Source organism: Microtus oregoni, unplaced genomic scaffold (assembly GCF_018167655.1).
Source record: "Microtus oregoni isolate MIOR12 unplaced genomic scaffold, Mior012 000043F_ref0000047, whole genome shotgun sequence".
NCBI lineage: Eukaryota > Metazoa > Chordata > Mammalia > Rodentia > Cricetidae > Microtus > Microtus oregoni.
The window spans coordinates 11,947,499-11,960,068 of record NW_024543210.1 but is presented as its reverse complement, the minus strand read 5'-3'; the positions used below and the strand labels follow the sequence as shown (position 1 = coordinate 11,960,068).

The 12,570-nt window shown below is 51.4% G+C and overlaps 1 protein-coding gene across 2 annotated transcripts in view; it reads right to left on the bottom strand.

The window, feature by feature from the left end:
• Positions 1 to 7,047: 7,047 nt before the first annotated feature.
• The window catches only part of Ccdc88c (coiled-coil domain containing 88C), a 128,058-nt gene continuing 122,535 nt past the window's right edge, over positions 7,048 to 12,570 (bottom strand). For both annotated transcript variants that reach the window (XM_041633394.1, XM_041633395.1), the window contains exon 30: positions 7,048 to 9,215. In XM_041633394.1, coding sequence (XP_041489328.1) covers positions 8,223 to 9,215 — 993 coding nt within the window. In that variant the 3' untranslated portion in view covers positions 7,048 to 8,222. The remainder of the gene's footprint in view (positions 9,216 to 12,570) is intronic.

Here is a 12,570-nt window from a genome sequence, read left to right as displayed (position 1 = left end):
CCTGTCTCGAAAAACCAAAAATAAATAAATAAATAAATAAATAAATAAATAAATAGATTTAATATAAAGATCAACACCTACCAACTGAATACAAGGGAACCGTGACTTCTGATTGACCTTAGAAACCAGTAGCCTATGAGTATGCTGGTGTAGGCCTGTGACGCCAGCTACTCTGGAGGATAAGGAGGCAGGGGTACCAGTTTGAGGCCCTTTTAGCAATTTCAAAGCCAGCCTAAGTAACATAGTGAGGCTATATCTCAACAAAAGCAAGAGTTGGGGATGATGTAGCTCGGTGGTACTTGACGAGTATGACCAGTGTGCATGACATTCTGGGTTCTGTTCCCAGTTCAGGAAGAAAGGAAGGGACTGGATTTACAAGGAGCGTAGAGAAAGCAAGTGAGGCAGAGAAGGCACACAAGGGGCTTTCCTTGCAGCTGCAGTTTTGGGAGCCAGGATGGAGTGCTCAGCTGGCATAAGCGGCATCTGCCTTGGTTCTTATGTGTCATGCATCACACCTTGACTTCTCCATTGATGCTTGGACCTTAAGCATCCCTCTAAGTCTCCATTTTCTTTTCTTTTCTTTCTTTCTTTCTTTCTTTCTTTCTTTCTTTCTGACAGGGTTTCTCCCTTCCTTCCTTCCTTCCTTCCTTCCTTCCTTCCTTCCTTTTTGACAGGGTTTCTCTGTAGCTTTGGAGCCTGTCCTGGAAGTAGGTCTTGTAGACCAGGCTAGCCTTGAATTCACAGAGATCCATCCACCTGCCTCTGCCTCCCGAGAGCTGGGATTAAAGGCATGTGCCTCCACTGCCCGACCTCCATTTTCTTATTTGTAAAATGGCACCACTAACAGTACCTCACAGGGTTGCGGCAAATGAGTTAATGGGTCTAAAATTCTTAGAACTGTGCCTGGCTCTAGCGAGTGCTCCATGAACGTTAGGCTATCCCTCCTTAGCCCAGCACCCATGGAAAGCGCTGAGCTCTGCTCTGCCTCAAGAGTGCCAGGCTTGAAGTTGGGTAGATGGAGACTGGTTTGTTCGCTCGACCCTCTTGGGTCGGGTCGTATCATTTTGGAGTGTGTGAAGGAAGGAGGATGACAAAGAGCCCCTAGAGAGAGCCACTGGGAGTAGGCACAGCGATACACACGTCATCACAACACTCAAAGTTTGAGGCAAGAGAACCCAGCTGAAAGTCAGGCTGCATAGTGAGGCCCCGTCTCAATAAACAAACAGACACAGTAGTAGAGTACTGACCCAGTTTGCATAAGGAGGCCCTGGGTCAAAAGTACCCCAAGGAAACCAACCAACCAATAATCAATCAACCAAACAATAAAAACATCTCCCGGAAATTTCCCTTAAGTCTTCAGGGACCACAGTTCAGGTGCCTCTTCTGGGGTGTGGGAAAGAGAAGATGGAGGAGGACTAACAACAGACATAACCTAGACCAGGACCTGATCAGGGAAATTCCAGTGAGAACTCTCTCCCCAATCTCTCCCCCAGTCAGCTTTAGACCTTGCTTGGTCTGAGCCCAGGGTATAGGAGCAGCAATGGTACCAGAGAGGTGGTGTCACCTCAAGGTCAGAAAGGGGGTGCTGTAGAGTCCAGCTCTGCTACCCGCTGAGTTCTAAAAGCCCGAGTGCAGCATACGTACAATGAAGATGTACCATGTACCATGTATGATGGTGCCACCTGCCCAGGGTGCCATTCTGTAACCATTCAACATCAGCCACTGCTAACACAACCCTACCACAGGGGTTCCCGGGACATCCCCCCACAGATGTCGATGTCCTAGTCCCTGGAGCCTGTGGATATGTCATCTCACAGGCAAAGAGGACACGGTCAGTGTATTAAATTAGAGATCTTGAGATTGGGTGGTTATCTGGATTAACTTAGGGGGAGCTCACAGAACAGCAAGAGCGAGAGAGGGATGCGGGAGACCCACCAGCCATTGTCCATTTTGAGGGAGGGAAGGGGAATAAGGAAAAAAAAAAAGCAGGCAGCTTCTAGATGAAAAAGGCTACCAAATGAAGATCCTCCTGGAAGATCCTTCACAAAGGACCCCTCCCGGGAGCTCTTGGCCCTGACCTTCAAAATTCTGAGATTATAAATCTGTGCTGTCCTGAGACAACACATTTGTGGTCATTTGTCATGACAGGAAATGAGTACAGCCACAGAGTCCCTGCACGGTAGTCTCCTTGATGGATGGGCAGACTAAGGAGACGACACCACAGCATCATTGAGCCCTTGTGGCATTCACACACACACACACACACACACCCATCTCCTCTGCGTAGTTCCGCAACCCATGTCATGGAAGCAATTGTCCGTGCTTGGGCACAATCCAGGGACAGAGACTTCCGGGATAGGCGAGCTTGGTTTCTAGAGAAACGGGGCTCTCATTGGGTTTGCTGAAGGTCTCCTGAAGGATGGATGTGTGTGGGTTTGGATGAGTAGGAGGAGGGCAGACAGAAAGACAGAAGGACATCATTGGAATGGGACCAAGATTCCAGTTTTTCATTCACTCGTGTCTTCCATACTTCAGGGCGGGGCACCTGGTTAGTGACGGGAACTTTTCATAATATACAGAGTAGCCAACAACACACCACAAGGATAGCGGGGTTACATAGGGAGGTGGGGTCGCTGTGGGTGACGTCAGGTGGCTTCCTGGAAGAGGCGTCCCTCCAGCCACTGCAACAGGATGAGGTACTTTCCCTTAGCCCTGGGACGTCCAGGTACCCACTGGAAGCATTTAGCGATTTTTGTTGTTATTCTCTATCCAGTTCTCTTTTAATTTGTCCAATTACTCGGAGGAAGTCTCTGCTGGGTGCAAGCGTGCCTTGCATGCCCTTAGGGTTCTCTGTTGTATGGAAGGGCCAGCCCCAGGCTGGTCTGCAGGCAGTGAGGACTCCGGCTTAAGAGCTCTGCTCGGCTTTCTTTTGTTTCACCTTTTGTCTAACTACTTTCCTTTTGTGTTAGGATACCGATTTTCCTTTTCTGGGTATGGAATACAATTTCTCTTTATAGCAAGGACCTCTCTTGATTCCTGCCTGCAGGTTAGTTGACAGGGACAAGCTCCCTTCACCTTGGGACAGAGCTAAGCTCAGCAGTGGGTTGGCCTGTGCGAATTAATGAATGGGAGCAGGAAGGGAAGGATAAACAAACAAAATAAATAATCCTGTGTCTCTCCCTTTTCCTTCCTCTCCCTGGGCCAGGGCCCACCCTGCCTTCCCCTCCATCTGCAATGCCACTGGTGGTCCCTGGTCTCTTGCCGTACACATTATAAGCAGGACGGTCAGGACATGTCCCAGTTACTGGGCAGGGTTGGATTAGGCTCCCTCAGGAAGCCTAGGCAGGTGACCTCTTGGATCTACTGATCCTTACACAGTCTGGCAGGTCCCATCAAAGTGGATGACTGCTATCTCCCAGCCCTTCTCCTCTACATCCCCACCCCTCCGCTTTTATCCCTGAGCCTGGAATTTAAATTTTCCTTGAGGGGCCCAGAGCACTGCTGAAGGTCAGAGTCTTCCGGGTCTTAGTGTCTGCAGTCCTGAGTTCCTCAAAGGTGTTATCTCCTGGCTGTACTCACCGGAAGCCGGGGAGCCACTCACCTACCTCGTTAGCATGGATGGTACACAGGCATGGCACGGGCCCAATGGAGGCTTGGCACCCATCTGCACCTACTCAACCCCAATGAGAGCAAGTCCCAGGCTGACACAGGGAGGCGCTGGCCAGCTCTCCCTACCAACTGCCCAGCAGTGGCCTGGGGAGGGTGCAGTCTCTACAGTCACTAGAAATAGAGGGACCCAAATCCCTGCCCATCCTGCGGCAAGGGGATGAAGAACAGGTTGATGGTTTCAGAAGGCCAGGCAGCCTGACTGATAAGGCTCACTGGTATGGGTCACCTCTCCTTCCCCAGGCACTAGGTGATCACAGTGGAGATCCTTGTCCCCCAGCTCTGGCTGACTTCAGGCTGCTGCTAGGCAGAGCCTCGCTGCCAAGCTGGCTTCCTGCTGTGCTGTGTAGAGAAGGGAAGGGGTGTAGGTGGGGATGGACTCAGGGCAGCTGAGTTTGGGATGACCTGCGGTGGCCAGTGTGTCACCTGTATCCCCTTTGCTGCTCCCCTGCTTCCAGGCCAGTCTTAGGGCTGGAAGGACAAGGAAACCACTAAGGGAAGAGGTGCTGCGGGCACACCTAGTCATCTCTATTTCAGGTTAGGACCAGCCTCATTTCCCTTCTGTTCTTTTGTTTTTGGCCATTTCTTCTTGATCTTATGTCCATCCCCTCTACTGGTGAAGAGTTGGTCCACTCCGACTCCTGACAACAGAACAGTGAATTGTGCAAACCAGCTGTTAAAGGTGGCCATTACCAGGAGAGGAGGGAGGGGAAACTGAGGTCGGGTTGTAAAATAAATGAATAAATTTTAATTAATAAACACGGTGACCATTACTGAAGATGAACTTACGTCAAGCTATGATCAAACAATGTAATAAAAACAAAGATCATAAAAACTCAGAATTCACCCTCTTCTGTATTACTTTGCTAGTTCTGTGCCTTCACAGTTTACATGCATTTTAACTGTACAGTGGGTTTTACAGTGGGGGGGGGAGGGCTACTGCACATCTTCCTTCTTCACCCATGCTCTATCACCCCATGCAGGTAGCTTGAAATCAGCTAAGTATTTACACCACAGGAATGGGCATGCTGTACTCACGGCTGGATTTGTGGCTGGTTTGGGGGTTTTATTGAGATAAGGTTTCACTAAACAGTTCAAGGTTCTCTCTCGTCTCAGCTTCTTGAATGCTGGGATTAACCGGCATGGTCTGTGCCACCATGCCAGGTCAACGTTTTTCCAGTCTGACTTGAGAAAGCGATGGAGACAGTAGGCTAGCACTATAAAAGCATGTCGTGGGCGAACACTGTGGTCCTGCCTTTAAGGACAGCTAGCCATACTGGAGGCGCCATACTGGAGGCTGTTACCTCCTGAATAGCACACACACGGAGGAACTCTCAGTGCTGCAACCAGAAAGCACTACCTGACTTAGCAGGTCCCTCCCAAGTCAATGAAATCTGACTCAGTCTTTGCCTTGCTGACCAAGTGCCAACCCACATTCACTTTGGACTGCAAGCACCCACCAGCCAGGCTGACGTCAATACGTGAGCACGGCAGCCATGAGCGAGAACATCCTTTGACAATCACTTGGCTGACGGACTTTGATAAACTTTTATTTGTAAATATTTCATATCCTTTGCATCAATGAACTTAGATGTATGCATTCATCTCTCTCAGACACAGGTATTTGCCAGAATGATCTCCAATGTCTGCTCTATCCCAAATGTTCTCTAGAGCCCCTTGTCCCAAATCTCTCGAAGACATCACCTCACGCTGTGAACATGAAGACTCGTCTGTCACTTGGGTACTTTCCAGATACCTAAAGTTAGTGTAGAAGGTGGGATATGGGACCTAGGAGGGGTTAGTATTAGAACACACTTCTTAACCACTGGCCCAGGGTGTTGCTAAAGGACCATCATCACTTGGGACTGGGTGCGGACTCAAGGCTTGAGTTGAAACCGTCTGAGGGAAGGGGCAAGGGGGAAGACAATTCAAACACCTAGGCATGAATCATCATGTTTAGTGGAAAGGGGAAACGGACAGCCAGTCTTGGTGCTTGGGGCAGATGTGAGTTACATTCCAGGCAGCTCAGCGACATCCCAGTCATGTATGTGCAGATCTAGAATTTCCAAGAAGCTGGGGGCTGAGGATGGCAGCTCCGTGCCTCCTGGGAATGGCCTGTAATTAGAATTGTGGATCTGGAGGAGCTTGTCAGGACGTGAGGGGTGATGAGAAGCCTAGGTGTGCCTCAGGTGGACAGGACTCAGTCCGCTGAGTGCAGGGTGTGGCTACAACAGAGCCCCAGAGAGGGGAGTGTCAAAGGGAAGGTCACCTGGGGTGAACGCACCAGTGCCCAGACTGCCTGGGCATTTAGTGCCTTTGGTGACCTGAAGAGCAGTCTTTATGTTGGGAAGAGCTGGACAAAGTGAGGCAGAGAGACCAGAACTAGGGCCCTAGGGCTGGATGCCTGCGATGAAAGAGCTAACCAAGGGCAGGACAAAAGCCTGGCATGATCTCTAAATATAGCTGAGAGGGTCAAGACCAAATGCGGGCCTCTGTAATGGCACAACAGATGGTGTCCATTCAAGAGCTTGGGGAGATGAGCCAAGAAGCTGAAGGCGGACTTCATGCCTAAAGCTTCTAGGTCTGCGTTTGTGAGCACAGGGGAGGTGTGTGGAGGGAAGGGAAGTGGTGGAGGGAACCCAGGGCAGCCCACAGGCTCTGTGTGGGTGTGTGAGTGTGGGAAGGCTGTCCCAGAAGGGACACGGTCGTGAGATAAAGGCTGCCAACAACAAGGCATGACTGGCCAGGTGTCAAATCCTACAAAGGTCACACAGAGTGAAGTCTGCCAAGTGAGTACTCCACGGAGAGCAGCTCCCAGCACGCAGCCAGCTCCAACAGACTGCAGCGCATGGGGAAGGAGGGCAGGGCCACCACGCAGCCAGCTCCAACAGACTGCAGATCCTCGGGAAGGAAGGGCAGGGCCAGGAGGCAAGAGCAGCTCACACAGGACGTCTGGTGAGGGAGGAAAGGAACTTGAAATACCAGGTGGACCAGGAAACAGGACACGATTCGGTCACCTGGGGAGATTAATATACTTTTCCCAGTCCCATTCATCCACCTAACTAATTTAAATCCATCCAAATCCAAGATTAGCACTTGGGAGCTGTGTAAGGGGATCTTATCCTGGCTGCAGAGTCCTATGCCTAACTGCAGCTCCTCCGAGGCTGGCTACATGTGACATGGACCATGGGGGATGCTGTCACTTCCAGGTCAGCTCTGTTCTTTACCTTCGTCTTGCTGGCTGTGCAGCTCTGCATATCCAATGACTCGGCCAACTATGGACCCCCAGAGCCGAGGAGCCTGGGGTATCGGAGGAAGCCCTAGTTTGTGGTAGCTCACTGCATGCAGCCATGGTGTTCACTGAAGAAAGCCAGGACTCACTCAGGTTCCATTCTGTTTTATTATGGCCCTGCCCTTGTCTTCCAAAAAGAAAGGCTATTTAACACACAACCCAAACACCCTTACCATGGATCTTGTTAACATACAGAGATCTCCCCTGTTTCCTCCTTAGCACGTTACACCAAAACAGAAAATAAATCGTTCAGTCCATTCCAGGAAAAAGCACCATTACAACAGGAAACGTAACATATTAGGAATTGGACCGAATATAAAAACAGCAGGTCAGACCCTGAAAGAATGACTTCCAACATAATAGGAACATAAATAAGCCCCCGAAAGTATATCTATATATATATTCATGTGTGCACATATATATTAAAGAAATTTGGTTTCTACCCCCAAAGTTATTCAGAAATAACAACATTCCATCTGAGCTAAGGCAGGCCAGGTGCAACAGCCACATCACAAAGGAGCATGGCTTGGCCTTCCCTCTGTACTAACCATGCCGGCCAGTCAGTCCATCGCTGGGACACTTCACACCCTAGGCCTAGCAGATCCAGTGTTTGTAAAGGCTGGTCCCTGGGCAGCCTCAAAATCCAGTAACAGAGCCCAGAGCCTGGGGCTGATCCTGGAGCTTGGTTCTGCTGTAGGGACAAGCCTGGAGCCTAGAAATGGGATGGCCACCACCCTGGGTTTAACAGCCAGCCCTGCCCTGGGCTTTTCCCAACACCCTGCAGATCTTTGCAGTTTGCCCAGCCCAGGCCTTTCCCTAGGATCAATGGCTTTTAGATGGGAGACCTAGAGTTGGGACTTGGCTCTGTGAGCCCGGCGCACATGAATGTATTCACATGTGCACACACATGCTTTAGCGGAGGTCAACAGGTTGCAAGTGAGTGTTCCTACTCAAGTAGTGTCTCTTCCTATGTAAACTGGTTTTGCCACTGAATTCTAAGCAGTCCCCCTGCTAAAGAGATCTGTCCATTAGACACCAGCTACTGGAAGCCGTAGACATAGAAGATAAGTTACAGACCCTGGAGAGCAATCCTCTTAGGGCTTGGCACAGTGTTTCCATCAACCAATAGGATGACTGTGTGGGAACCCCATTCCCCTTTCCACACCCTTTCCTGGCACCCCGGGCAAACAGGAGAAAAGGCCATTGTAATCAGAAGGCGCACAGACAGTTTGGGGTTTGCAAGCCGCAGATCCAATGACAAGAGTCACACACAACCATACTCATACCACACTGTTTGTGGGTCCCCACCTGGCTCTGGGGACGCTGGTGTGCTCTTTGAGCTGTTCCCTTGACTGAAGTCATCAGGGCCCCGGCTGACATGAGGAGCCAACTCGGGAGACCGACCAGGACTTTTGGTCAGGAGCCCCTCGCTGTAGCAATGCCCCGCGCCCCCATCTCCTTCTGAGGTGCTGAGCCCTGATCGTACAGGAGCAACGGTGGCTATCTCCCCGGAGTGTGGTGACACTTTGGGTTTTGTCCTGGCAGCAGGAGCCACAATGGGAGAAAAGTGCTGGATCAGGGGGTTGCTACCGCTGCTACACGCAGTGGCCAGGGCTGGGGCAGTGGCAGACTGCTGTAGGGGGGCCAGCCTCTCCTCCTTTGGGGGAGCCAGAGAGAAGCGCCTTGTGTCCAATGGCCGGCCACGAGAACCCGGGCTTGGAGAGGAGCTGTCAGCTTTTCCTGCCAGTGGAGTCCGCTCCCGGGCCAGACTGTGGGAACCCTGCAAGCTGTGACTGCCTGTGTCTCTGGTTCCTGCAGCCTCAAGACACCCAGACTTCTGAGGAGACTCTGGCCTGCAGGCTTCTGGCCCACTGGCCCGGAGGAGGTCAGCCGAAGCCAGGCTGAAGGTTCTGCTCAGAGACGCACTTCGGCTAGCAGGCATGTGGCAAGTCGGGGGCATCGTGGCTTGCCTGGGTCTACCCAGAGACAGGCTCTGGGGAGGCTGGACCTGTCTCGAAGGAACCCCAGCCAAGGCTTCCGCCTCAGACTGTCTCAAGTTGGGCTTTACATAATGCCCTGGTTTCAGCCGCTGCCCCTCAGAGGTGTTGACTGACATTTTGATGGTGGGAGCCACAAAGTTGGTGGGCATCTTGGCTCCGTCTTTCCTAGTTGGTCTTAGCTGGCCCCCTGTGGCTGGAGGATCATGGGCCTTTCGGAAGTTGTCACTAAGAAGGTCATCACGGCAGCTGGGAGTGTCCTGGGGAGGGGAGAGAACAGAAGTGGAAAATTAGGCCTGAGGGTCCTCGGGAGTCCAGACTGACATTTCTTTTTCTTATGGGCTTCTAGGCATGCCCGGGAAGCAGTCTCGGATGTGGGGCCAGGAGTGCAGGAGACACTGGGTAAAGAACCCCAGACATCACCCAGGCAGCCCACTGCCTAGGCAGACACAGAGAGAAGTGACTTCTCATAAAGCCACAGTTTTAATGCCCACAATGAGACCTGGGAAGAGCCGGCTGTTTCAGTCCATTTCCTCCCTATGGCACAGAGCAGGAGTGAGAAGTTTTGGGGGTGAATCAACCCTTCTTTCTCCATCCATCCCACAGGCTTGGGCACTCACGAGGACAGAAGAGAAACAAGACACACACCACAACTGGCACCGCCACCCACATCTTCCTCTCAAGAACAGGAGGGGAGGAGGTGGAAGCCAGAGATGTGGAGGGCCCGGAGTGGAGATGGCCCATCCCGGGCTCCAGGAAGCTGCTTCCCTAGGGCTCTGCTTCTATCCGGGAGAAGGTATCCTTTGCCACCACCCTGGAAACAGTAAAGCTTTGGGAAGCAAAGGTCTGTGACACCAGTAGGGTCTGTAGTCTGTAGCATCTCATAGGCTGACAGAGGCAGCCGTCAAGGTGAGGTGTTCTTTCCAAGGCTGACAGGAGGGCTGGTAAGTCAGGCCCGGGGGTAAAAATGCTTGCCACCAAGGCTGACAACCCGAGTCAGCTCTCCGGGACCCATTGGTGGAAGCGAAAAACCAACTCCCACAGCTGTCCTCTGATGTCCACATGTGCCACTGTGCATGTGTACACACACACACACACACACACACACACACACACACACACACACGGACACATAAATTCAACGGGAATAGGAAGAGATGGGAGCGCAGACAGGACGTGAAGGTCAGGGGCCGCCAGTTCCTGCTGTGACCTGCAGTGAGGCTCTCTGATGTGGCCTGTGTGCTGTGGACATCTAGGAAAGCTATGAGCGCTAATGTCCACAGACGTCATTTATCGCCTCTGCCACCAGGCCCCGCTCCAGGCTTCATCTACTAAAAAAAAAAAAAAAAAACCCACAAAGAGCAGAAGCCACCTCACCTGTTGTGGAATACCCCCTTACACTGTGTGAAGATGTGTCACTGTGACGGGTTTAATAAGAGAAACGGCCAATAGCTAGGCAGGAGGTACAGCAGGGACTTCTGGACAGAGAAAGCTCTGGGAAAGAAGAAAGGCAGAGTCTCCAGCCAGATGGAGGAGTCTCCAGCAAGAGTGCACAGTAACGGTAACAGAGCCACATAAAACAATATAGATTTAAAAATATGGGTTGATCTAAGTTATAAGAACTAGCTAGGAACAGGCCTAAGCTAAGGCCAAGCTTTTATAATTAATGTTTCTATCATCATTTTTGTGAGCTGGAAGTCCAAGGAAAAATTTGTCTATATTCACCCAATTCCTAAAGCAGCTTGGCAGGGGTTGGTTCAAGCTGTGGAAAAGTACTTAGACAGATTGAAGAAATGAGGTCAAGCAGGTCACAGGCTGGAGGTTAGGCCAGGGCTGTGTGACCCTGGGCCCCTTTCCACACAGCCTCTCCTCTCTGCACGCTGCTTCTGTTTTCATCCGGTCATTTGCTTCTGCCTGTGTGCAGGCCAGGGAGTCGGATCTCACCCCCCACCTGCTGTGGCAGGGCCTCTCACTTCTGCTGCTGTCCCTAAGCTTCTGCGGATGCTGTCTCCTGTGTCTCCTATCTACCTCCTACCTCACTGGGGGAGCACTGGGATGACCAGTGTATGCCACCATACATCCAACTCTGTGTGGGTTCCAGGAACTGAACTCAGGCTGTCAGGCTTGCATGGCAAGCTTTTTTTTTTTAAAAAAAAAAAAAAACCTGACAAGCCCCACCCCCCTCTGGCCCCTCTTGTCTTCTGCTGAACTGACTTATAACGGCCATTTAAAAGACAGTACTTGGCCTTCTACACATGCCTAAGCATCCTACAGCAGGCGTAAGTTCTTCGTGTTTGGAATCTCCAAATGCTTCTCTTCCAGTTCTTCCACCACGGGCATTCATTAATTCTCTATCAGTTTCTTTAAGCTTCTAGGTGAGGAAATGTGTGGCGTCTGTCTTTGTGTAAGAAAATTTCCAAGTCTCGAACACGCACCTTCCAAAGATCAGCCTTCCTGGCTACCCCAGAAACCCACCTTATGCCCTTTCCCAGGCATCAAAGGCTTGGGTGGGGACCCCACTGTGGAAGGCTCTATGGTGGTTCAAACAACCTAGCGGTCCTAGGCACTCAAGGGAGGTGCGAGAGGCTACGGCTGCCCACATCAGATTTCACTGGAAGCAGCTACAAAAGGCCTCGTATAAGCTGAGAAGAGGTGGGCGACAACAGGTCTGAGCAGAGGAACCTGGAAGCGGAGGGGCCACAACTGCTGTGGACACCACACCAGGACAAGAAGGAAGGCTCAGTTGCAGCCCGATTCCTGGACTGTGCCTCGTGCCAGCGGTTTATACGGTGCCCACTGAAATGATCTGAGCACTGCCTCGGACCCACGCAGTCAGAAACACCAGTGTGCCTTGTGCTCTGACAAGCCTATTAGGCAACTGGACCTACAGAAGGTTCAGGAACCATGAACTCAGAAGCATCAACTTGCCAGGGGACTCCATCCTCCTCAGCTGGAGATCTCAGGCATCTGGCTTGAAGCCAGCACTCGACAGACAGAAACAGTGCAAGTTTCTCTCCTGTGCCAACCATGAAGCCAGGCACTGAGCAAACTTCTAGAGGAGTTGGTTGGCTTCACTGTGGAAAACAGGCACCATGCCCACTGTCCAACAGATAGCAGGTACTCAATGAACACTCACAAGCAAGCATTTTATATACCCTGTGCCTTTGGGCTCTCTCAGTATACTCCATAGATACTGCTACACGGATGAAATCTGTTTACTTAGGGGGAGTGTGTGTGTGGGGGGAGACAGAAGCATTAACTCAACAGTTCTCAAGGTCAAGATGGTATATTTCACTCAAACACCCAAGACTCCCATTACTAATTTCAGACAGCATACTGCAGCCTATGCGCGGCCTAAGACACTGAAGCCCTAAAGAGCACAGAGGAGGGTCCATCAACAGGCAGTCATGGGGAGGGGGGTGAGAAGCTACTGAGCAAGTCAGCAGGCTGAAGCCATGAACCCAATCTAGCTAGCTTCTCAAAGATGCGGTAAGAGACAGGGAGAGAGAGAAAGAGGGAGGGGGAAGGGGAGGGGAAGGGGAAGAGGGAGAGAGGGAGAGAGAGAGATATGCTGGAGATGGAACCCAGGGTAATGTCAAAGCCACCCAAGGACTC